General features: G+C 34.8%; 1 protein-coding gene and 1 pseudogene across 2 annotated transcripts; one reads left to right on the top strand and one right to left on the bottom strand.

Annotated features, from left to right (window-relative positions):
• Positions 1-15,577: 15,577 nt before the first annotated feature.
• Positions 15,578-16,101, bottom strand: LOC142504364 (putative glutathione peroxidase 8; annotated as a pseudogene).
• A 1,178-nt stretch (positions 16,102-17,279) lies between these two features.
• LOC142555119 (cytochrome b5-like) lies at positions 17,280-23,502 on the top strand. 2 transcript variants are annotated; one of them, XM_075665796.1, is made up of 4 exons: positions 17,280-17,544; positions 22,701-22,767; positions 22,987-23,277; positions 23,340-23,502. In XM_075665796.1, the coding sequence occupies exons 1-3, from the start codon at positions 17,467-17,469 to the stop codon at positions 23,241-23,243; spliced, it is 402 nt and encodes a 133-aa protein (XP_075521911.1). In that variant the 5' UTR covers positions 17,280-17,466; the 3' UTR covers positions 23,244-23,277; positions 23,340-23,502. The 2 variants fall into 2 exon arrangements, with proteins under 2 accessions (XP_075521911.1, XP_075521910.1); XM_075665795.1 differs by having other exon boundaries at positions 22,987-23,502.
• Positions 23,503-24,810: the final 1,308 nt, after the last annotated feature.

The following is a 24,810-nucleotide window of genomic DNA, read 5'->3' as shown; positions in this document are numbered from 1 at the left end:
TTTTAATTCATTAAATGTATTTTTATTGCATGAATATGTGTTTTAATTCATGGTTTATTAAAGTTTCATGCATAAGAGCTTTTAGTAGTTATCGCGGTCGAATGAGGAATGGAGACCGAGGATAATTAAGAAAAATATTTTTATTAAATAATTATTTTTAAATATTTAATATATGGTGTAATTAAGGGAGAATTTTTGAAAATGGGTCTTGGTAGAGTATTTTTTTCACCGGGTCATGTTTTAGTCGAGACGCAAAATTTTGCAAGTCAGAGGACTTTTTGAGGATTCAGACAATATTTTCAAAAACATACCTAAACAAAATATTTTTCGAGAGTGTTTTTGAGATTAATGAGATTATTTTATTGCTTAATGGGCTTAAAATCCTTTTTACCCCTTTATTTTTTATTAAAATCCCATTAGTTTATATCACCTAATCACCATCACCCAACCCTAACCCTACTTCACATCACACGACCATCCCTATCACTTTCTCAAGCAGATTTTCTTCAAGTTCCACCAGCAGCCACTTCAAGTTTTCAAAGAAAATCCCTCCCTGTCTCTCCGATGCACGTCCTGCATGAAGATATCTAAGGTTTCGAGCTTATAAACGTAAAAAAACACGCCCAAAATCTCTTTTTTCTCATCATTCACATCATTATATACTGATTTTTGTGTTTATGCATGAGAAATTCTTTGATCTATTATGTTGTATCGATTTTCCATTGTCTTGTCACGGAATATGCATACGCTTGACTCGTACTCACATTTTTCCACAAATTTCATGCAAGGGGCTGCTAGGTATTCGAGTTTAAGGGCTGTACAAGCTTAGATATGTTGTGTCAATGTGTTGGAGTCGAGTCTTGGTGAGGGCCGATCGATCCTAGGGTGTTTATGTGATGGTTGTTGCTAGATCGGTCATTGGGAAGGGGACTAGCTATTGGGGAGTCGAACCGAGCCACAGTACAGTCCCTAAGGGGGTTGAGACGTGGTCCAAGAGGGCACATTCACTCTGGTCATGATCTAGGAGTCGGTCGAGGCGCAAGGGTCGTGTAGGATCCGGTGTTGCTTGTTTTAGGGTAACTCACATGTGGCTGATTGCATGGGAGTAGAAGTGGGTTTGGTTGGTCCAGGAGTGATTCTTTGGATTGATCATGGTCTTAGGATAGTTGGTTAAGGGCTGGACACGCTGGGTTTTGGTCTAGGATCGATTACGGGGTCGTGGGTGCAACTATTGCATCGGTGTATGCACATAGAAAAATTCCAGCAACTTTCAGGTGCTGTTCAAGGGTCATAAGTGGTCTAGTATAGGTGGTTTAAGGGCTGGTATGGTACGGTTAAGGCATAGTTTAAGTTTGGAAAAGTTTGGTTAAGTTTCGGGTTGATTCAGTTTAAAACCGGGACCTCGGTCCAAGTTTTAAAATGAATCGTATAAGTTATGAAACAAGCTCGAGTTTATGTATAAGAAAAAAATATAAATATGTTTTGAGGTGTTTTATGGAGTTTAGTTGGCTTCGGGTCGAAATTTTGAGGTCCAGGGGTATAATGATCAATTAGGCTTTCCAAGTGCAAAATGATCATTTTGCACCCGGGTCAAGTTAGTAGTCCTGTAAGTACCCTGATCACAATTTGACATGTTTTAAATGTATATGTTATATCGATCATGAATTTTTATGTATATATGAAAAATACGTTGCATGCTTGATTTTAAGGAAATTTACATATATGCATCATTTTTATAAGTGATGAATACGATGACATGTTTTTTAAGGATGAGAGTTGGTTGTGACTAAAGGCTCAGTGGATGGATAATAATGTCGCTGATGTCCCCACCATCGGATACCATGGTTATACGTAGATGGATCCATCGAATAGAGCTGATACGAAAGTCATAACTAATGAACTGAATTAAATTAAAGAAAATAAACACGTATATGATGATACGTTGAGACATGTTTTGACATGTTATGCTTTGACACTATATGTTTAAGTTCATGCTTCTAATATCATGAAATGTATTTTAATTACACTACTTTTCACTGTTGCATGATACGTATATGTACTTGTTATAATGGTACAGGTGTGTTGAGTCTTTAGACTCACTAGGTATGAATGATGTAGGTGAAAAAATTGATCAAGAGATCGGAGGTGCAGAAGACTGAGTAGGCGAAATTGGATGTGCGAACATGAACCCGAGGACCTTATTTCTTCCGCACACAACGTTTATGAGATATGAATGGACGTGAATATTTTTACTCATTCATTTTATTCTGTTATTGATTCTTAGGATTTTTACTTGTTCCTAATTTTTAATTTTTTAAAATTGCAGTATTTTCATCCGGTAGATGATTATTATTATTTTTGAAGGGTGAAATTTTCGGTAGTGTTGCATGCATGCATAATGAGTTTGTAAAAAAAATTAGTAGCATTTTTTTAAGTAGTAAATGTTTCAAACCCGAGTCTCCAGAGAAATTGCAATGAAGGATCTAGCACTAGCACCATCACAAATGGATGATCAACAATCCCAAGTGCAGGATCCATGGGAGGAAGTAGACTTGGGGACATGGATAATCCGCAACCTATTATATTAGTTCCTTGCTGGAGGATGAATTAAAGGCCAAGTTTAAGGATCTACTAAAAGAATTTAAGGATTGGTTTTGCTTGGATTTATGAAGACATGCCAGGGTTGGATCGAAAGTTGGTGGATAATTGTCTTACTATCAAAGAAGATTTTAAGCCATACAAACAACCTGGATGGAGAATGTCCAAGGATGTAGAGGCAAAAGTGAAAGAAGAGATCGAGAAGTTGGTGAAAGCAGGGTTCATCAGAAAAATTAGATACACCGAGTGGATCTCTAATGTGGTTCCCATGGTGAAGAAAAATGAAGTAAAAGTTTTTATTGATTTTAGGAACCTCAATCGAGCCACTCCAAAGGATGTGTATGTGATGCCTAGGAGCCATTGGTACTTTTGAATGACTTGTGATGCCATTTGGGCTGAAAAATTCTGGTACAACATATCAACGTACAATTAATACCATCTTCCATGATATGATTAATCACTTCGTTGAATTATACATTGACGACATTGTGGTGAAGTCCAAAATGGCAAAAGATCATGTAGAACATTGGAGGAGAATTTTTGAGAGGATGAGTATGGTGCCTTAACTCCTAACCATTATTACAATACAATTTGATCAGGGTTAATTAATTAAAGTGGAAAACAAGTAAAAAAAAATTTTACAATGAGCCCAAAATGTGCAAACTATGATTATAATACTAAAAATAGTATATAATCAAAAATCATCTAAACACATCACAACATAAGATAAGCTCACAAATGGTTGAAATCAATTATATACAAATAACTCGTATCCTCAAGACATGCCTTGGTGTGTATATATATATATATATATATATAGACACACACACACACACACACACACAGAGATAAACTACTCAACCTCAACTTCATAAGTACCCTATCTAGTCTCCTGATAACCTGTAGTACCTGCCATTGAACACACACAAAGACAACTCGGGGGAGGGGGGGCTGGGGGATGGTGGTGGTGAGCAAACGCTCCGTATGGAACAATCATAATAAATACAACATGTATCTATACAATAATATATGAAATGCAATGCATGCATGTCATGGAGATATAAAGTCAAATGCCCATCCACTGAGCATGTATCAGAATAAATCGAATCGCTATCAAATCAATGCTCAAGCAGACACACCAACCTCAGTCAATTATAAATGAATATTCGTATGATAGTGTCGGAAAAGTGCCATCAAATCCCAAATCTAAAATAATCAATCACAGAGGCCACAAATGAATATGTTATTACCGGCCACATAATACTAAACATAGTACCGTACTCAAAATCTCAGAATCAAAATCTAATGATATCAAAGTATCCAATGATCATAGCTCAAGGTGCATGTCATGTATTGATATATGTATAAAACGATGCGTGTTAACAAAATATTTATTTTATATACCGATCTACCAATCATGAATGTCATGTATACCACATCAACTCAACCAATAAGGCATATAGACAAATATAATTTCAGTCAAATCGATTAATCATATATAATATGACATAGATACATGTTGTATATTACTCGGTCGCAATATACTTCATTTATTCGTCCCCAGTTTACTGTAGCTCTATCCGATATTAGGATTTCAATACAAAAAATCAATCTACATAATCAAAATATTCATTTCAATCAATAAATTTATTCAAATGCAACTCTAATAGCGCATTTGAATGTGTATCAATTATTTCTACGATTTTTAGTTTAACTTTTACATTATTAGTATATTATATCGCATCATAAATCCTAATAACTCATTGTTACACAATCATTACTTTACACCTAATTATTTATAATCAAAATTTCAAGTTCTAGAATTGTATTGAAACTTTGAAAATTCATATAAAATTGAAATCATAATATAATTCAATTTCGACTTTGAAAATTAGTTTCTCGTCGGCTATTCTATCACATATATTGATTTCAAATTCAAATATTTGTTATTCCAGCGATTCAAAATAAAATTTCTGATATCAAAAGAAAATTACTTCAAAAGAACGCTCTCAATACGAAGATTTCAAATATATAATTTATTTTGAGTTTCGACAATGTTTTCTCGGTAGATTCAAATGATAGAATTTGAATTCATTGTTTCTCTTTGAAATTTTGGAGGAAATGGAAAAACATTATGTGAAAAGCCATTCTTATCAACCTTAAATCGTGTGAAGCTAAGGCGGTGGGCGCGGGTGCGCAAAATCCTGTACGTCTGCCCGCCTGATGCTATCTGAAAGGAGTTTGGCCGAAACTCTATTTTACACTTCGAATTAACAAATGTTGTCAACATGAAAGTTGTATATCCATGTCTTGGCTGTCATTTTCCATTAACATAACTCAATTTGAACATTAGACACAAAGTTTATGCTCTTTCTCCTAAAATGTGTCAGTGCAAGAACTTTAATGCACACGACACACATCTGGGTGATTTTGCCCCTATTTCCAAATGGACTTGGATTAAACTCAAAATATAAAAGTTTAAAGTATGTATTAGCTTTCTAATTCAATTAGTCTCATCTCAATTGTGGTTCAACGTATTTTTCAATTATAAATCAATTACTAATATATTCCTTCATTATTGTAACATATTTTTTCACTTTCATTGTCAATTACATACTTCATACACTCAATAATATGACAAATATCATAAATTATCAAGAATCAAAATATGATTTATGATAATACGATGCGAGGCCCTTAAATGAGGAACTATCCACTCAAATTTGATCCGTTGAAATGCGCATTTCAGGTAAAGGTAGGAACTTCTTAGTTTTCCTGGTACACCTAAGAGGCGTAGAGGTGGACCAGAATAAATCCAAGGCATCACTTGAGGCTAAACCACCAAGAAACAAAAAAGAGCATCAATGGTTTCTTGGCCAGGTAAATCACTTGAGAATTTTCATTTCTAAACTGGCATGTCTGAAGAAGTTCTTGAGAATGGCAACTCAAGTTATTTATCCAACGGAGATTCAAGCAATCTATGCAAGCAGCACAGTCTCTGATGATGAGAAAATCACTATGAATGTCAACAACCAAACGAGGTTATAGATGAGGCGTTATTCTGCAATATTTTCCATCTACCAACTGAAGGTTTGTCCCACTTCTCTGAATTTACCATAGCTGATATCAAAGAAATTAATGCAAATTATGTTTTTAGCTGATGGAAAGAAAATCAAAGTCTCTGACCCCAAGGCTGATATCGTTGCCAAAGGCATTTTGGCCAAGGCAGGATCGTTTGCTGCTCTTACCCTGGAAAAATTTTAAGTAATGGCTACAATTATGAAGGGCACAAGTTTGAACTTGTCAGCAATCATCTTCAATATCTTGAAGAATATGATTCAGTCATCGAATCAGTCAAATGTATTCGCTCTACATCTAAGCTATTTGATGGAGAGCTTAGGTATTCCCAGTGATTTAGCTGAAAAAATTTCCAAATTAAAGGTGTTCAATGCCAAGAATATTCAGCCAACAAGATCAAAACTGGACATTTCTCCAGCCAAATTTGTGAAAATCAAGCAGAAGATCGGGATGATAGCAGCTCCAAAATATGTGAAGACTGCTAAATCCAAAGATGTGGCTCGCCAGCTGATAACCAGAAGGAAACTGGTTGTCAATAACAGTGATTCGGAGAAAACACCCTCTCCTAAAATTTTGAAGAAACCAAGGTCTCAGAAGACTAAACCAACAGTTACTTCTGAAGCCATTCCAGAGATCAGACTGATGTCTACTGGAGCTGAGGCACCCATTGCTGCTATTCCATTCTAGTCAGTTCCAGTTACACAATCAATTGAAGAAACTCAACCGAAAAAGCCAGCTGATCATCCTCCGAAGATCATCTCCGACTCCGGTGAAGTTTTAAGGCTAGTAGGTCTCCGTGCACCTCAAACTATAGTCATTCATCATATTGTCCTTCCATCGCGCGACCCAAGGGCATCGGAATTCGTGAAATAGTGGATGCAACTGCTTCAAGACTGAATATTTCTCATGCTCTGACTGATCCCAAAGGCAAGAGCAAGTTGATCGAAGAACCCATGCCAATCAACTCCATTCAGACTCAAATTGATCTCATTTGGAGTGACATTAACGAGTTTGCTGAACTAGAGTCAGAAAATTTTGATGAATGGGTTCGATTCAAAACTGTAGTCTTTGCAAAACGCCTGAAGAAGAAGTCAGTTATGAAGAAATATATTGCTTTGGAGTCTGCAGTTTTGAAAGCAGTAAAAGCCATCACAATCTCTCAAGCTCTAGAAAGAAGTGCTTATTTCTTTGATACCACGTGGATGAAGAAACTAGTTGAAGTGACTGCCAAGCTAAAATTGAACTATGATCCAACTGCCTACGACTAGGGGTGTGCAATCGGTCTATTCGGTTATCGACCGAAACGAATAACCTATTACCAATTTAACGGATTTTATTTTCGAATAACTGAACCGATCGAAATATTCATAGAAACCGAAATTTTCGATATTTTTTCAAAAAATGCGAAATTAAAAAAAAACAATGGATGGCTTATAAATAACAAGAAATATTGAACAAAAAATATTAATAACAAATAGAAATATTGAAGAAAAAATTGAATGGTCTGTCATTTAATATATGAAAAGTTGGGCTTCCTTCTAATGTATTTTTAAAAGATGCAGGGTCGTTTGTCTGTTTGGCTGGTGAAGCATGGGATAATTCATAGATCTTTAGGCTTTGATTATCAAGGAATCGAGACTGCCCATATACAATTTAAATTAATATATATACTAAATCGGTTAATTTGGTTTAATCGAATTTTTGCAAATTAAAACCGAAACCGAACTGAATTAACCGATTGTTTAAAATTTCAAAACTGAACTTCTGAATTAACCGAACCGAATTTTCGAATTAATTCGGTTCAGTCGATTAATTAGGTTTAACTGAAATTTTGCACAACCCTACCTACGACGACAAAGAAGTTTTTCAGCAACTGGATTCAGATCTTATCTCCCTTCAAATGAAAGTAAACTCTGGGAGATGGATCAACAGTTATTTGTACCAGTTGAGACCAGCAGCAGTCCAAAATCAGCTGAGCAGGATCAGAAAGCAGAAGCTCAGTCCGAACAAGTCAAGAAGACATTTCTTGCACTCACAAGCAAGTGACTGATCCTGTTCCTGAGGACATTCAGCCATCCACTTCTTCTGCACCTTCAAGATCTTCACCAGCTGGACAAACTCTTTAAACCGATGCTGAGTTTTCATTGACCAATGTTGGCGAAGTGGTCGGATCAGTTACCACTGATATTTAGCTGACTTTCGCTTTTGTCCAACCAACTGAGCAGGATGCAGAACCAAGCTCCTCAGAACAAATAGCCTTGGAGGCTATGATTAAAAGCATTGAAGAAGAAGTTCAGTCGGTTGTTGTGACTGAACAACGATTTGAAGCAACTCAGTTTCAACAACAAGCAGCAATCACCGAAGAAATTGCAATTGAAGCACCATCTACTTCAAATTCTCCTCTTAATCATCCTTCAGTTTCTAATCAACAACATGATGCAGTTGAAGAAGTTATTGTTGAATTGGAAGAACAAACTGAGCCTGGATCCAAAGCCTTAGTAGTGTTAACTTTTAGTGAGAAGGGCAAAGGCAAAGCTCAAGCAATAACTGAAGCCTTATCTCCTAAAATACCAATTGCAACTGATATTATGATTGAAGAAATTCAATCCAGTTTGCACAACCTTAAGTCTACAGTTTAGGAAGTCAAATCCACTTAACTAATGCAGACTCTGAGATTTGATTCCATCAAAGAACATACAATGAAGGATCTCAAGAAGATCACCAAAGACATAATTGACTTGTTTCTTGCCATTGACCAACTAAAAAAGGATAGAGTCACGGTTCCAGCTTTATTCCAAACCCAAAATATGCCCATCAACAGAATTGACTTTGTGCATACAAGTCTGTCCAAGAGAATGGGCTTAATGCAGGAACAAATGCTTCATCAGTATATCAAGTCAGTTCAGAACCTCGTCTTCTCTCTCACATGGCGGGTGTTGACAAAAAGAGGGAAGATGAACAAAGTCACGGACAAAGTGAATTTTCAAAGAAACGAACATAATATCCAACTGATAAAGGACCAATTGATAAGAAAGCTAAAAAGATGTACAGTGCGATCAGTTCGATAGTTTAGCAGTTCATTCGATCTTTATTCTTATTATGTACTACTATGTACATTTCAATCAAAGATTATTTTATCTACTTCAGCCATATCAGTTCACGAAGTCTAAGTTTTTTCAAACACCAAAAAGGAGGAAATTGTTAAGATTAAAGGTTTCGGAGTTTGACAAATAAAGTATCAAATTTTACAGAACTAATTAGCTAAACTGAAACCATACAAGTGAAGCAATTCGAACCGAAGTTAACTAAACTGAAGATTATCCGAACTAAAGATTAATGTGATAAGTCATCGGATATAATGGAACTGAACAAAGATAACTGAATTAGTAAGTCAGCTGAATGAATTATCACTCGGAATTGAACATGACGCTTTAAGTTGGTTCAACTGATCAGTCGAAAAGCCTATTCCCTGATCAGTTTGGCACGTCATCAGTTAAATCAGCTTTAAGCTGACAAATCATACTAAGCAGAATGCAACATTGTACTAACTGACAGAAAGAGCGCACAAAAACTGGAACATCGTACTATTATCAGAAGAATGTTGATACAGTTAGAAAAGACGAATCAACGGATATGTATTAATTAATCCATTCAATGTTACCGTTGGAGCAAAGCCTATAAATAGCTGAAGAGTTCAGTAAGAAGACTGATTGAGAATTTTTGAATGAGAGAACAATTGAAAAATTCAATTACTAATCCAAGATCAGTTGCGATATTTACACAGACAAAAAGCTCACATCTCAAAGTCATATTCATAGCAGTCAGGGTATGAGAAAAAACACTAGCACATTACATTGTTGTATTCGATCTTGTAAGATAAGTTGTGCTACTTTTATGTGCAAGATAATCAGTTTGAAATACTGATAATTTAATAGAAACTAAGAATTTCAGTTTGACAGTGTTTAAGTCCAAACTGAAGTGGGTTATTACAGTTGCTGTAATCGATCAAAGCCTTTTAGTGAAAAACATATCTTTTTGATTGAAAGGGTGACGTAAGAGCGTTTGAAGTGATCTCCGAACATCCATAAAAATTCTTGTGTTCACTACCTTATTTATTGCTTGAGTATTCAAACTATCAGTTGATTTATTTCCACACTTCAAATTAGTTAACTGACTGATATTGACAACAAGATCTTTTAGTTCAGTTTATCACCAAACTGATTCATATTTTGAAAAGAGTCAAAAATCACCAAGTGATTATTCAACCCTCCTTTTAAACATTTTGACCCTTCAAACTGATCCTGACAAATATGTATATAAAAGGCACAAAAAAAGGGTTAAGTCCATGCTACCTAAGGGGGCACTGCCTCCACAAGATTTGGATGGATAAGATTCACACACATATGTGATTTTAAAAAAATTAGTGGACCCCGTGTATGTGTGGCTAAATGTGCCCTTGATTGTATCATGTGGATAGTGTCCCTATATGTAGGATAGAATCAACCCAAAAAAAGTTGAAAATTTCATTTATTGTCCACTGAACGAGTTCAGAATTACAATAACCACCACCCCGAAGCATTTTCACACTCCATTTTCGATATTTTCTAGTTGCTAAACATATTAGCCAAACTATTCCAGATTTGATACTAAACCCTTAGAGGAATGACAAATCAGAATGAAAATCTGCCATTACAACAATAGTAGGGACGCAATATGAAACGTCCTGCCCTTTTTATTGCTTTAAAAGTACTAAATTTTTTTTTTAAAACCTCACTTAACATCGACCGAACCATAAAATATTTTTGACATCATTTTAAAAATAACCATCCAACTGCTATTTAAAAATCCAAAGGAAAATATTTTAAAGCATAAAATCGTCAAACATTTTACCAAACCTAAAAGACAATAATTTGAAAAGAATAGCCCATACTAAACCTCTCAAAAATCTCTCAAATGCATAAATAAATAAACTTAAAATCTTTAACTTAAATCATAAAGCATAATGCGGAAAATGTAGCGCTGGTCCTCGGGTTGTGTGCGCCTTCAGCCCAGTAAAATCACTCATCAAGTCCTCCCTCAATACCACCTGCATCCATCAAACCTAGTGAGTCTAAAGACTCAACACACCATAATCTTTATAAAGAGTAATACGTAATACAGTCAACATATAACGGTGAAAAATATTTGTACTTAAAATATCGTTTTCATGAAGATGCATAAACATAAACATTTTCGTAAACATTTTCATGATGCATAAAACTTAAACATAAACATTTTCATAACATGCAAACATGAATTTCCTTTTCCTCAACATGACATGACATAAAACCTTAAACATAATCATGAACATTTAAACATTTTCATAACATGCAAACATGAATTTCCTTTTCCTCAACATGACATGACATAAAACCTTAAACATAATCATGAATATTTCCTCTTTTTTCTTTTTCCTTTGTTGAATTCAGATCGTTAATTGTGACTTTCCTGACATGACATGACATGACGATGGATCCATCTACATAAAACCACAGTACTGGGCGGCGGGGACATCAGCGACACTCTCACCGGTCAACTGAGCCTTGGCCTAACATGATCGAATAGAAATACGATCGTCGGGGCTCCCTCTAGGGCCTTCTCCCATAAATGGGCTCCCTCTTGGGCCTTCTCCCCTCACGATATTCCCATTCTTCCTCAAACCTCATAAACTCATATTCGCAATAATGGAAACACGATCGTTGGGCTCCCACTGGGACCATAACCCTCACGACGTCGCGATTATCAACGAATTAGTCACAATCACTTCACTTCCTTCAACATTTTTCATTCACATCACTTTATAAAAATCATGCATAACATAACATTTTGTTTTCGAAACCAAGCATGCAACATGTCTTTTAAATGTCTTCCATAAATCATAAAAATCAAATAGACATTTTAAAAATCATAATTTAATCATGGATACATCATAAACATTTAAAAATAATCATAATATCATAAAACAGCATTTAGGACACTGCCATGACCTTTACTAATTTCCCGGTGTAAAAAGACCGTTTTACCCCTGGACTCGACATTTTACGTTTTCGACTTTTTTTCTCGATTTCTTGACTCTAGCATGTCCCAAATAATTATTTAAGCTTACTTGAATTTTCTCATATTTTTATTTGGCTTAATTTGATGACTTTTAAATTAATCTTTAAACATAACATATTACTGCGTTTTAATCCCAAATTAAACCAAACCTCAATATAAAATTCCCAAATTAAAAACTTAGACTTATAATAATTATTTAAGCTTAAATATAATTTTTCATAATTTTATAAAGCTTAAAACTAGGCGTTTCAATTAACTCGTTAATTAGCGTTTCGTACGGCGATTAAATCCAAAACTCGTTATTTTGATCCCAAATTTTAAACATAGCATTTTTAGTATTTATTCTACCCTCCCAAGTCATTAACCACCCCCGTGGACCCTTGGATCAATTTTTTCCTTCTTTAATTTCGTTTTTTACACTTAATCAAACGCACCGAGCCATCTCCTAATTTACTCGAGCCACGCCCGAGCCACCTCGAGCCAAAACTTAGCCAACCCATCTAGGGACCCTACTGTGTAAGCCCAGCCCGAAAAACCAGCCTTGGTCCGCTCAAAAACCTTCCTGAAACTGAACCCAAAATCTGCATGTTTTGTGCGTGACACTTACCACCTTACCAAGACTCATAGCCAACTAGGACTCCTCTATCCACCTAACCAACAATCACCCAGGACCCTCACCAACCCTGGACCACGCCCAGACTCGACCCAGACCAACCCAGCCCCTAGAACTCGAGCTGCGAACCACTTGACTACATGACAGCAACTTACGTGTGTTTATGGTGCTCCCTTGCTTCTCACGTTCCTCTCGAGCCAGCAGCAACCCGAGCCGCCCCAGCCCCTGACCAGACCCTATAGCACCCTCGTGGGACCCTAAGGACCCAGCCTAGCCCAGCCCAAACCCCCTGGCCGAGCCATCTCTCCCTGCACCACTTCTGCAACCTGCGCTACTCTCCCTAAAGCTCTCGGGTGGAGTCCTAGCTTGCTAGGACTCCTCCCAGACCCCCGACCCTTCAAGGACCCTAGCCAAGCCCTGGTCCCAACCAAAGCCAAGCCAAGCATCCAAGTCCATAACCCTCAAACCCCATGCTACCCGATGGCATCCAGCTTGTCCTTATTCACGTTTGCAGCCTATTGGGGTAAATTGGGACTCCCTAAAACATGTAAAATCAACCCTCAACCCTATCCTAATCATGGGAGCCCCTTTATATCATATTAAACATGATTTTGAATGAAAATACAAGCTTTAAAATTGACATATGCCACAAAAACGAAAATTGTTTCATGATGCACTTGTTTTTCATGCAAATTCAATTAAATAAAATACTATGGTGTGATAGATGTTTGAAAGAAAGAATATGGCGTGCCTTTGCGTATTTAACGCACGATTTTTCGTTGACGAATTGACGAACGACGACACGAAGACGATGGCTTGATTTTCCTTGCAACCTTTGAATTTTCTCTCAAAACTCACGTGATTCTCCTTGAACTTTCGTGCATGTGTGCTGTTGGTGGTGGGGGAAGAGTTTGTAAAATTATTGGGGAGGTGGGGCGTGGGATTTATGGGTGTGGGGAAGGATTTTGTACTTATTTATTTAATAAAATTCTAATCAAACTCTAATGGCTAGCTTAGGCCCATTAACCATGTTAATTAGGCCCATTTAGCCTATTAGTGTTCAATTAAAATATTTTGTTTAATAAAGTTTGTGATTTTATTAGTCTGATTGCCAAAACGTTCGAGTTTTTATTTTGTTGAAAAACCAACACCGATAAAATTTACGTCCCGACGTATAAAATCACCTCAAAGCTTCTTATTATCAAAAATACTAAAAAGCATCAACCATATTTTAAATAATTAAAAATAATCATTTAATAAAAACATTTTACATTTTTCAGCCATCGGTCCCCGTTCCTCGATCGTCACTTGAAGAACCTTTAAAAATACATTTTTATGCAACAACTGAAACGTCTGCTATTCGTTTTCTTAAAACGTGCTAGAAATTTTTTTTTCCAGCCCTCGGTCTCCGTTCCTCGATCACAACTCGAATAACCTTTAAAAATATGTTTTAATGCAATCATGTAAACAAATATATTTTAAACATGCTAATATGCACAACATAATTAATTCAAGCAATTAAAACAATTAATTAAAATACACAAAGAATTTAATAATTGCATGCATGTGGTTTGCGTGGACTCTTAAATTTTCGGGGCGTTACAATCTTCCCTCCTTAAATTGAATTTCGTCCTCGAAATTCGCTTATCCTAAATAACCCAAAGTTTAGACTTAGTTCTAGTATCCCAAAAATCCACGCTTTCGCTGCGCTACTCTGATCAAACTTAAGTTCTAGAATGTCCTTACGTCTCCTTGATCCCAATTAATCTTTCCTTCTAAATCCTTATTTTCAAATCGCAACTTAAAAAGACCCATAATCACTTAGTGCTATTACTATTATAACCTCGAATTTCAATTTTCCTTACAATTCCCAATATCAAAAGATGGTCGTATCTTACTTTCCTTAATTTATACCCAAAATGTTCATTAACTTATCATATTTCAATCTTAAATCCCAAACGCATCCGCTAACGCTTAGATTTTTCAAGCCTAATATTGTTTCACCCTTAAAAATCCTTAATTAAAATTCCTTATAACCTTATAACCCAAGATATCCCAAGGTTCCAAATATTCTTAAAAGTCTAAATCCTCAAAATTCTTATCATTTAAACCATTCAATTATCGCTTATTGCCAAACTAGTTCCCAAATTCCTTAGCAATTGCAAAAATAAATTCTTAATTTCCTCAAAAATTATCTTAAGTGGTCCTTAATTTCGAAATCCTACGATTAACACATAAGTTCTTGGCATTCTTAATTCTTTTCTACGGGTTTCCCAAAACATAAATTTCGAAAATTTAAACTTATTTACCCAAAAGTCAATTCCTATAACCAATATTACATTTCATCAAAACTTAAAATCTCAATTTATACATTTTCTTATTTCCAAAGTCATTGTAAATCCTCGAATCATTATTACTTATGAGTAATTCCCAAAAATTAATTCAACTAGTAACCACGAATCATAAATATTTTCTTAGAAAATTTACGTGTTCCAAAGTATTCAAAATATTCACGATTAACTTATAGCCCAAAGAGTAGAACGTCAATACTAAAACCCAAAAATCAACATCGTCCAATTCCACCACGAAGCCAACATGCGTTGAAATCAAATAATTTTTTTTTTATTTCATGTCGTATCACGTATAAAAATTCTCAAAGCATACAAAACATATATTCTCATAATGCTATTAAACATGCGACGTAAACATGTAATTCATATAATTATGCAGGTAACATCATGAAATCATATAAAACATGTAAACTTACAAGTTTGAGGCTTGACGACTGATCTTCCCGGTGCTGATGATGGCACAACCCTTTACAGGACCTTTGCTCTGATACCAACTGAAACGTCTGCTATTCGTTTTCTTAAAACGTGCTAGAAATTGTTTTTTCCAGCCCTCGGTCTCCGTTCCTCGATCACAACTCGAATAACCTTTAAAAATACGTTTTAATGCAATCATGTAAACAAATATATTTTAAACATGCTAATATGCACAACATAATTAATTCAAGCAATTAAAACAATTAATTAAAATACACAAAGAATTTAATAATTGCATGCATGTGGTTCGCGTGGACTCTTAAATTTTCGGGGCGTTCCACAATAAGTAATACTTGAGTGTAAATTTTCGTCATCTCAAGAACTTAACGGGTAGTAAATTTTCGTCATCTCCATATTTGCAAATTTTTTATGGGGTAGTATCGATCAACATGATGCCCATTCTAGTCAATAAGAACTAAGCGAAGTTCCATTGTATGTCATCTCCGAAAATTCTCCACTTTCCCAACTTCAAGATGTTGTACAATGAAGCGACATTAGACCGTTCACTTCAATCAAATATAGGTATTCAAAGTTTAGTAACAAGAATGACACAAAATATTGTCAGAAACTAAGGAATATTTATTAAGCTTCAGCTGGTATAACTATGGCGCAACTTCTTTGACCAGTCAAAATTTAGATCCTCGTTTTATGTTCGTAAATAAGTTTCGATTTACCTTAACAAATATGAGAAAGTTAAACTTGATTCGAGTGCAGACGAATTCCAGAATTTGATCATTGCTTCCAGGCGCTTGTCCACCGAATTGATTGCATGGAAACGCTTGAATTTCCAAACCTATTCATGACAACCACCAAACTTAAATTTTCCATTGCAAAATAAAAAGGAGAAAAAAAACCAACACCATCTTCTCCCAAATATACAACCACAAACATCCTAATAAGGTGATGGAAATAGTTATGTAAATGCAATGAAACACTGTACTCGGGAACAACAATTTGCGACTTAATTCGTGATCTACTTGCTTCCTTCCACTTGATGTGCTTCAACCTAAAGTTTAAGATTTGGGTGAAAAATGGGAAGAAGACGAAGGGTATCTACAGATTTAATGTGGATGAGTTTTTTTTTTTTTTTTTTGGTTAGATACGTTAACATGACAGAAGTGACGAATTTGGGAAATATTAGAAAACATTAGAGACCGATTTGACGGCCCGAAAAGAAGAGAGACCTAATTTTGAAAAAAAACAACAAACAAGAGAGACCAAAATGAGTGTTATCCTATTATATCACTGAACGCATGCGCATAAAGGCTAGTCTATAATATATATTTTTTTATCGAGAGAACCTGCATCGCAATAGCTTGAAAACCACGTGAACTAGGTAAACCACATTGAGGAAGCTTTGTGTGACAGGATTGACCAAGAAAGTATTAGTAGCAATATAACATATGATCAATTGGTCACAAATACACTTACTCCACCGACTTGGAATTATATATATATCCGTTAGTTTATCTTTATTTGTGAATTATATTTCCATTACGTAATGATCAAATTTCTGCGATGATAATTTTTTATTTTAATGATCAAATTTATGTGAATTGTTTTTGATGTTGTTTCAAATTATATTATAATGTAAAAGAAAACATAAGTTTTTTTCGTTGGGGGAAATGAGAAGGAGGTGATGTATCACACGATTTAAGAGGAGTTGGATTGGATCTCTATTAAATTTTTTAAAAAGAGATGACGGAAGAGCTCGAAATGGGTAACGTTGTGAAACAAAACAAAAACTTGTGTCAGACGGTCTCACGGGTCGTATTTTGTGAGAAAGATATCTTATTTGGATCATCAATGAAAAAATATTACTTTTTTATGCTAGTACTATTACTTTTTATTGTGAATATCGATAGAGTTGACCCGTCTCACAGATAAAAATTCGTGAGACCCTCTGATAAGAGACCTTTTTAAGAAAAATTAATGATTAATTCGGTGAATCGTTACTATGGTAGATACCAAACCTACCCAAATAAATATCAAATTCCCATTTAAAAAAAATAAAAGTAAACCCATCTTTAACCGTAATAAAGCCTATTCCCTTTTAGCCCACTCTACGCTCCCCCAGCGGATTCACCCACCCACCCACCCTTAACTCTCCGTTGAACAAATCTTCACTCTACGATCCCCAAGCGGATTCACCCACCCTCACTTCACTCTCCATCCAAACAAATCTTGATGCTCTTTTGCAGGTCTTGAAGAATTCTATATTTTTTCATTCTTTTTTGCTTGATCAGCTGACCTGAAATGGGTAAACTTTTCACTTTGGCTGAGATTTCTGAGCACAACAACAAGAAGGATTGTTGGCTCCTCATTAATGGCAAGGTATCGGAATTTTCTTGATTTGATCTCGAATTTTATATCCTTTTGGCGTTTTTTTTTGTGGGTGGTTCTGTTTTGAGCGTGTGACGTTCTGGATCTCTGGAAGGTCCTATCTTGATTGGTTCTTCTCGGATGTTTTGTAACTGATTTATCTTTGTTTTGATGAATCGTGCTCCGTGTCTCTGTTGTTGCTTTCAGTTGATTTTCAATTTGAATAATTTTGATTATTGGGGATTGATCATGTGTGAATCTGGTTATCATCATTGGAGCTCGATGACTGTGATGCTTATGCATAAAAATTAAGATTTTCTGAGAATACAATTCTGACGAGAAAGGTTCGGTATGATCTTGCAATTAGCTGTAGAATTAATATTTCGTTTTGATTCTTAAGTTCCTTAAAAGAGTACAATGTATCTTGACTTCTGACGATTTTCTACTGTCTATTCCTTGCGCGAAGAAATGGGAGACAGTTTAATGCCATAACTGTCTTGTAACATTTTTTTTTAAAAAAATGTTAAAATTGTCCGACCATGCTTGTGGCATTCTTTTGTTTGTCTGTACTTTGTATAAAGTTGGATATTCATAGAGGAAGCTATGTAACGGTGATGAAGATTCACCATGATATGGCACGAGCATCACGTGGATTGACGCAAACCTCATTGAATGCTTAATTATTTAAGTGATACCGTAATAATTGCCGTTCTTGAATTTCTTTTTTGTTCAAATTTATTGACTTGAAATTGTTACTGTTGTGGCAGAAATCAAATGATTTTGATAACATCTGATGCATAATCGTCTCATTCATTTTTCACTCATGTCTATACTTGTATTTTTTATGCTTTTTTATGAGCTGTTTCCTCAAATATGTGGAGTTAAGTTACCTTTAATTTCTGCTCTCCTGTTTTTCAATCTTATCGGAAAATTACAAGCCAGGTTTCGAGTTTATATACTGACATTTGGATATTAACCTTCAATCACTCTTCTTGGTTAATTTTTTCCTTCAGTGACATTATCTTTCTGATTAGTTTAAGCAGGTAGTAACCGCATCACAAGTTCGCATCTTTCTTTTCTTTTTACCACATTGTTTTTGATTTGGAATACAGCTTTCTCGCACTAAGGCGCGACAGGATTTGAAAAAATTTTATCTCTATCAAACTACCGTCGCCAAATTAAACTCCTTGAACTTGACTTTCTCGACCGGAACATTGAATCAGATATTTGTGTGACCCTTAAAAATTCAGGGATACAGTTAGCCGTGAGTTCAAAACTTCATTGTGATTCTGAATAAAATTTATTCTTATTCGGGCATATCATTATCAGCCTTATTTTTTTCATCAACCCCTTGATTAAGAATGTCAAAACTCAAGACTGATTGCTGTCATTGGATCATGGTAAGAGATTTTAGTAACATCGCCCCATTATCCTCTACGTATCACTGATAGTGCCTGCAAGAACCTTTTGTAATAACAGTGACATGATATGTGTAATTACGAAAACACATTTTCCTAAAGCACATGTCTTGCTTTGGCTAGAGATTCATTACACTGTTAACTCATCAGATCATATAGGATATTTTCATCCGTAGGCAAATGGTGAATCGTATTTCGAAACTAGACTCAACCTCGCCACCTGATGACTCTCAATGGAGTCGGTAAATTTCAAAATTACATGTCTTCGATCTTCAAAACTCTTGAGGGTCAAGGCCGAGACCCACCATTTTCAAATCTGGATCTCTCACTAAATCCAATACTTACATTTAATTTTCATGACACATTGTGATATAATTTAGGGGTTGGGAACGAACCATAAACCAGGTGTACTTAATTATCAAATAATTAAAAATACAACATAATATCCAAACATACACCTAACAAATTCGTCATGGCTCTCGATCGTCATTTTCCATATAATATCAAATATTATATTAAATCCATAATAACAAATATTATCAACAAATCATTTATCTCTTAAATTTATTACTAACCACTATAATTAGAAATATTATTTAACTTCAATTAATTCAGTAATAATTAAATTTTTCGTAAAATACCTTTTGCTATAAATAATTACAATTAAATTCCAAATATTTATTTTATAAGAAAAATCCCATAATTTTAACATAAATCATTTTCAAGGGTGAATTTGATTATATTTTCATAAAACACCAATTTGACCTTAATTGTTTTGAAAAATTCAAAAATCGCCCTGAGCCCGAAAGGGGGCAAGGGGGCACGGCTGCCCGAGACACTCTCGGGTACGCTGCTTGTCTGCCCGCTTGCTACCCGAATATTTCTAGCAGCCACCGGCGGGAAGCTGCCCCTCTGCCTTGCACAGATCTTCAAATTTTTTATTTATTTAAAAGGGTTCTGGGCAGAGCGCAGATTTTTTTTCCTTGAAACGATTTTTCAGGTGCTGCGATCTTCTGAAAAATTCATAAGCGGATAGAAATAATCAACTCAACACGATTTAAAAACAAATCATACTATAGAAGAAAAAATGGCTCTGATACCACAGTTAAAGTACCGTTTTCTCGGGAAGTTTAAAGATTTTTGTTTTGACGTTCAAAGCCTTCTTTGGGCGTCGTATGAAATCAAAACATTAATAGGACATTTAGAATATATATCTTGTGTTCTAATCACTGGATACCAAACTATTCCCGATTTTAAGCGGAGATAGTCATTTTTGTAATTCTCTATGAACGAATCTTCTTCCTTTGATCGTCTAATCAAGTCCACGATCTGAGACACTCGTATAGATCGCACTAGAGATCTAAACGATTTTGTCTCAAGACTGGATCATCGGAATTTCAGAAATCGGGCGGCGTGATGGTGGAAGGTTGCCAAATATTTTCTTGTGAAAAACATGAAGTGGCCGAAAATTACTTTGAGGTAGGAGAGAAGGTAGAAAAAATTTTGTGTGCAAAAGTTGTTTTATTTTATATAACCCTTAATGAAATATTTATAAACTTTAATTTCTGATCACATCAAGAATCCCATTTGAATTAGGATTTTTTTTTATTATTTAAAATTCTCATGTAGTATTTTCTTTGAAAATACCATGTCAAATCAACTATTAATAACGCATGATATATATGTATATGTATATCTCCATATACATATATATTAATATATCTATATATACACATGTATACACACATATATATAGACTTATATAAAATTAAATAACTCTTATTTAATTTCTTAATTAACTAATATTTAATTAATTAATTCTACATTTCTTTAGAATATTCAATGAGAATCTTGCCCATACAGTAGTCACAATTACTAACATTTTTATTTAATTCGTAGATTTTAAATTCATTAAATAAATAATTGTGAACTCATTATAACCCCGATCAACGGTCAGACGTTAACGTCAATGTGTCGAGGGTACAAATCTCGCTCATATAATGAAAATTGAAAATTTCGAAGATGAAAATTTCAAAGATCCATTTTTGGTAGCTGCTAGTTTTTTGAACTCCTTCACGAAAATAGGCAATTCGACTCTACTCACTTTATTAGCAGTTTAGCTAACTTCTACAACTTCCAATACATGAAATCTACTTATAAACTCCTTTATTAGCAGTCTGTTTGATCTCCATCAAACTACAGTTGTCAAATTCAACTCTTTGAACTTGACTATCTCGACGAGAACACAGAATTAGATATTTTTCTGACTCTCAATGGTTCAGGGATACAGCTAGCCTTGGTTCACAACTTCATTGTAATTCTGAATAAAATGTTTACCCTTATTAGCCCAATTCTTTCATCAACCCTTTGATCAATAATGTCAGAACTCAAGTCTGATTACTCCATCGGATAATGGTAAGAGCGTCTAGTAGCATCACACCATTATCCCCTAGGTATCATTGATAGTGCCTGCAAGAATCTTAAGTTATGGTTGGCGTACAGTACGTTCCCTTCAAGTTATATATCCCGATCGAATCTGCAACCAATGGTATATCGAGAGTTATAAATGAATTTGATAACGATGTGATGTATTTTTGAATAGTAACAGTGACATGGAATGTGTACTAGGAAAACACTTTTCCTTAAAGCACATGTCTTGCTTTGACCAGAAACTCCTTGCACTATTAACTCGACAGATCACATAGGATATCTTCAACCATAGGCAAACAATTAATCACCAACTACAATACATTGGTTCCTACGTATTTCGAAATTACACCCAACCTCGTCACCTGATGATGGAGGCTGTAAACGAGTCAAAGTGCAGTGCTAGTATGCAGAGACTCCATGTTGTCACGGGTCAAATGACTAATGGTCTACAACCATAACCGCGGACTTTTCCACTCGATAAGTGATAACCACTTAAAAAGTTCGAGGGAGGGTTGTTCAGTACATAATCAAATGATCACTCATCTGTACGAACGCACATCTCCATGCTCTTACCAATGAAATATGACGTTTACATCATTGATGCTAGGCTCAAGCTCAAGCGACATTTATCCTTTTTTCAGGCGGTTGATTCGACTATGAACCTGTTTAAAATATATGGTACACTTTCTAATAAGTTTAATTAATGTTCATACGTTGTGAGACAGACCTCATATTACCCGATTGTATATTCAAGAGTTTTATCTATGGATCTTGCATGAGTATACAAATAAAGTAAATGACACAATTGGATAAAACCGTAAAATTTTATTGAAATAAATTTTTTTTAAATAAGAGTTAATAAAGCCCAAGCCTCAAGTTGGCTCGCTGCGCACCTACTTTAACATTTGCTGTGGGAAATTCATTGATTTTAACATCACATTACAGCTCCAGTAACATCTATGTCCAATTGGATTCATGATATGACATCCAAATGTGATATGAGCCAAATATATGAATGAAAGTAGAACTGTATTCTCTTAATTAATTTAGATTTGGTTACAACCAGCGATAAATTCCTAATAAGGTCTTCGCTGGGTTAAACTCAATGGAGCATGGATCTTCAGAAATCTGGAGCTGTAATTTCCTTATTTAACATTTAAGCTGGATACTGCAGTAAACAAGTTTTCTAAGAGCAGGTTTGAGTGGCACAGTTCGATACATAATACTAGCTGGATTTTTAGGGTGTATATACTTCTATCTGCACCATATGCTATGACTTTGATTTGCCTGCATCACTCGCTCTTGATTTCTCTTACACAGGTGTATGATGTCACCAAATTCTTGGACGACCATCCTGGTGGTGACGATGTTTTGCTGACTGCAACAGGTAGAACTATTTTGTATGTTGCTGTGTCATTTGGATAAAACTGCATCAACTCTTCATAATGTATGTCCGTAACACTGTAACAACCCTTATCTGCCTTGTGAATGTATCAATATATAATTATGGCTTTTGAATGGGAGCTTTTGTGGATGTAAATAACTTAGTAATGTAGGTATATGTATGTCTCTGTTGTCTCGAATTTAACTGTTGTCTTTATTGCAGGGAAGGACGCAACTGACGATTTTGAGGATGTTGGTCACAGTAGCAGTGCTAGGGCAACGATGGATGAATTCTTTGTAGGTGAAATTGATTCATCGACCATTCAGAGCAAGGCTCAGTACACTCCTCCTCCGAAACAGACTCAGGCAGTTCAGGATAAATCATCAGACCTCATCATCAAGCTTCTCCAATTCTTAGTTCCCCTTCTTATCTTGGGCTTGGCTTTTGGTGTCCGTTTCTACACCAAATCATCGGCTTAAAAATAAGAAATGTACCATCAGTAATAAGTTTACTCCGTTTCTACACCAAATCATCGGCTTAAAAATAAGAAATGTACCATCAGTAATAAGTTTACTTGGGTTGAAATTGTGTGTGTGTTCCCTGACCAGTTTCTATTATAACCTAGAAGATATGACATGTGGTATTTGAGGATTCATTTGTTTTGTATTTTCATTTACTCATGCTTGTGTTCTTTCAATTTTTTCCATCTTGTTTTGTCATGATTTTGGACTTGTGACTTGTCTTTGGTCAAAGTTATATACTTTTATACCCGATTCTGGAGAAACCCCTACGTTTATACTCTTGTCGGGAGTAAAAGACTTAAAATTTATTTATTTTTTATGGCCCCTCTTAGAAGTAGTCATGACTAGTATTTTTTCTTTATTTGACCAGTCGTGCTTAACATATTTGTGAATATCTTGTCCTTATTAAGTGACATAAACATGTATTTTTTTATGTTGGCTTACATGTGATATTTATGATTAAATGGCGGATAATAAAAATTGTCTATTTACAAAGGTTCTAAAAAGCGTGAAGCATTCCGAAGCGCGGATGTCGAGCTTGAAGCTTTTCAAGTTTAAGCGAGATTAGCACAAGTTTTAAGCGTGAAAAAACGTTTTTATTTTTAGTATACTTGTAATTATCTCAGACCAATAAATAGATAAAATAATACATAAATATGATACATTTAAGTCTGATGCATTAATTCTCATATTTATAAAAGCACTAAAAATCTCAAAATTGCAATATTTATTTATTTTTGTCACTAAACCACGTTAAAAAATGTTAAATATTTGTCAAATCATTATCAGACATGATTAATTATAATTAAAATAAAAAATAAATATCTAATTATAAAGTTAATTTATTATTCTAAAATAAAAAGACATACTTTCAAAATAAAAATTTTAAAAATAAATAGATGCGATTAATTGTGCTTAAGCACATATAATTAGACGCCTTAATTACGTTAATTCGATCAAACTACAGTTTAACCATTTTTTTTCGCTTTTATCCGAAGCGAGACGTTTTTGTCGAGCTTCAAATTTAAGCGGGCTTTTTAGAACTCTGCTATTTACTTCTATCTGGGATAGTATTGACCCTATTCCGAGTAAAAAAGATCGCAAGGCTCAATCGCTAAAAAGTATAAAGAATTTATTTGTGTGAAAATAAGTTTTTTCATAAAATGTAGAAACGAATTATGCCAAAATTCAAATTCTGTTTAAGACATAATTTGTTGGAATAAGGTTTTTTTTTAAAGAAATGTAATGAGTTGTACAGGCAAAAATTTTCTGCATTTTACATCACTGACCATTTTTTGTGGTCTTTATTAAAAGATTAAAGCGATCTCATTCATATAATGCAATAGGGAACAACAAAACAAACAAAAATTACTTTCTCATCAGGATCATAATTTCGTAACTTTCGACTCCAGACTGCATTCTCTTAAGCCATTATTCGATCTCATAAATTTCCGAAGACAGTTTACGTCAAAATCCACCCCAGAATTTGTCTCAGTTTGATTAAGCAACTTCCACAAGAAGTAAG

The sequence above is a fragment of the Primulina tabacum genome, chromosome 9 (genome assembly GCF_025594145.1).
Source record: "Primulina tabacum isolate GXHZ01 chromosome 9, ASM2559414v2, whole genome shotgun sequence".
Taxonomy (NCBI): Eukaryota; Viridiplantae; Streptophyta; class Magnoliopsida; order Lamiales; family Gesneriaceae; genus Primulina; species Primulina tabacum.
This window is presented reverse-complemented; position numbering and strand designations above follow the sequence as displayed.

What these genes read in the sequence shown, in the direction of transcription:
- LOC142555119 (XM_075665796.1), top strand. Translation starts at nt 17,467, where the DNA reads ATGGGTAAACTTTTCACTTTGGCTGAGATTTCTGAGCACAACAACAAG. An exon ending in GGCTCCTCATTAATGGCAAG is followed by an intron (nt 17,545 to 22,700) that starts GTATCGGAATTT and finishes TCTCTTACACAG; the next exon opens with GTGTATGATGTCACCAAATT. An exon ending in TGTTTTGCTGACTGCAACAG is followed by an intron (nt 22,768 to 22,986) that starts GTAGAACTATTT and finishes TCTTTATTGCAG; the next exon opens with GGAAGGACGCAACTGACGAT.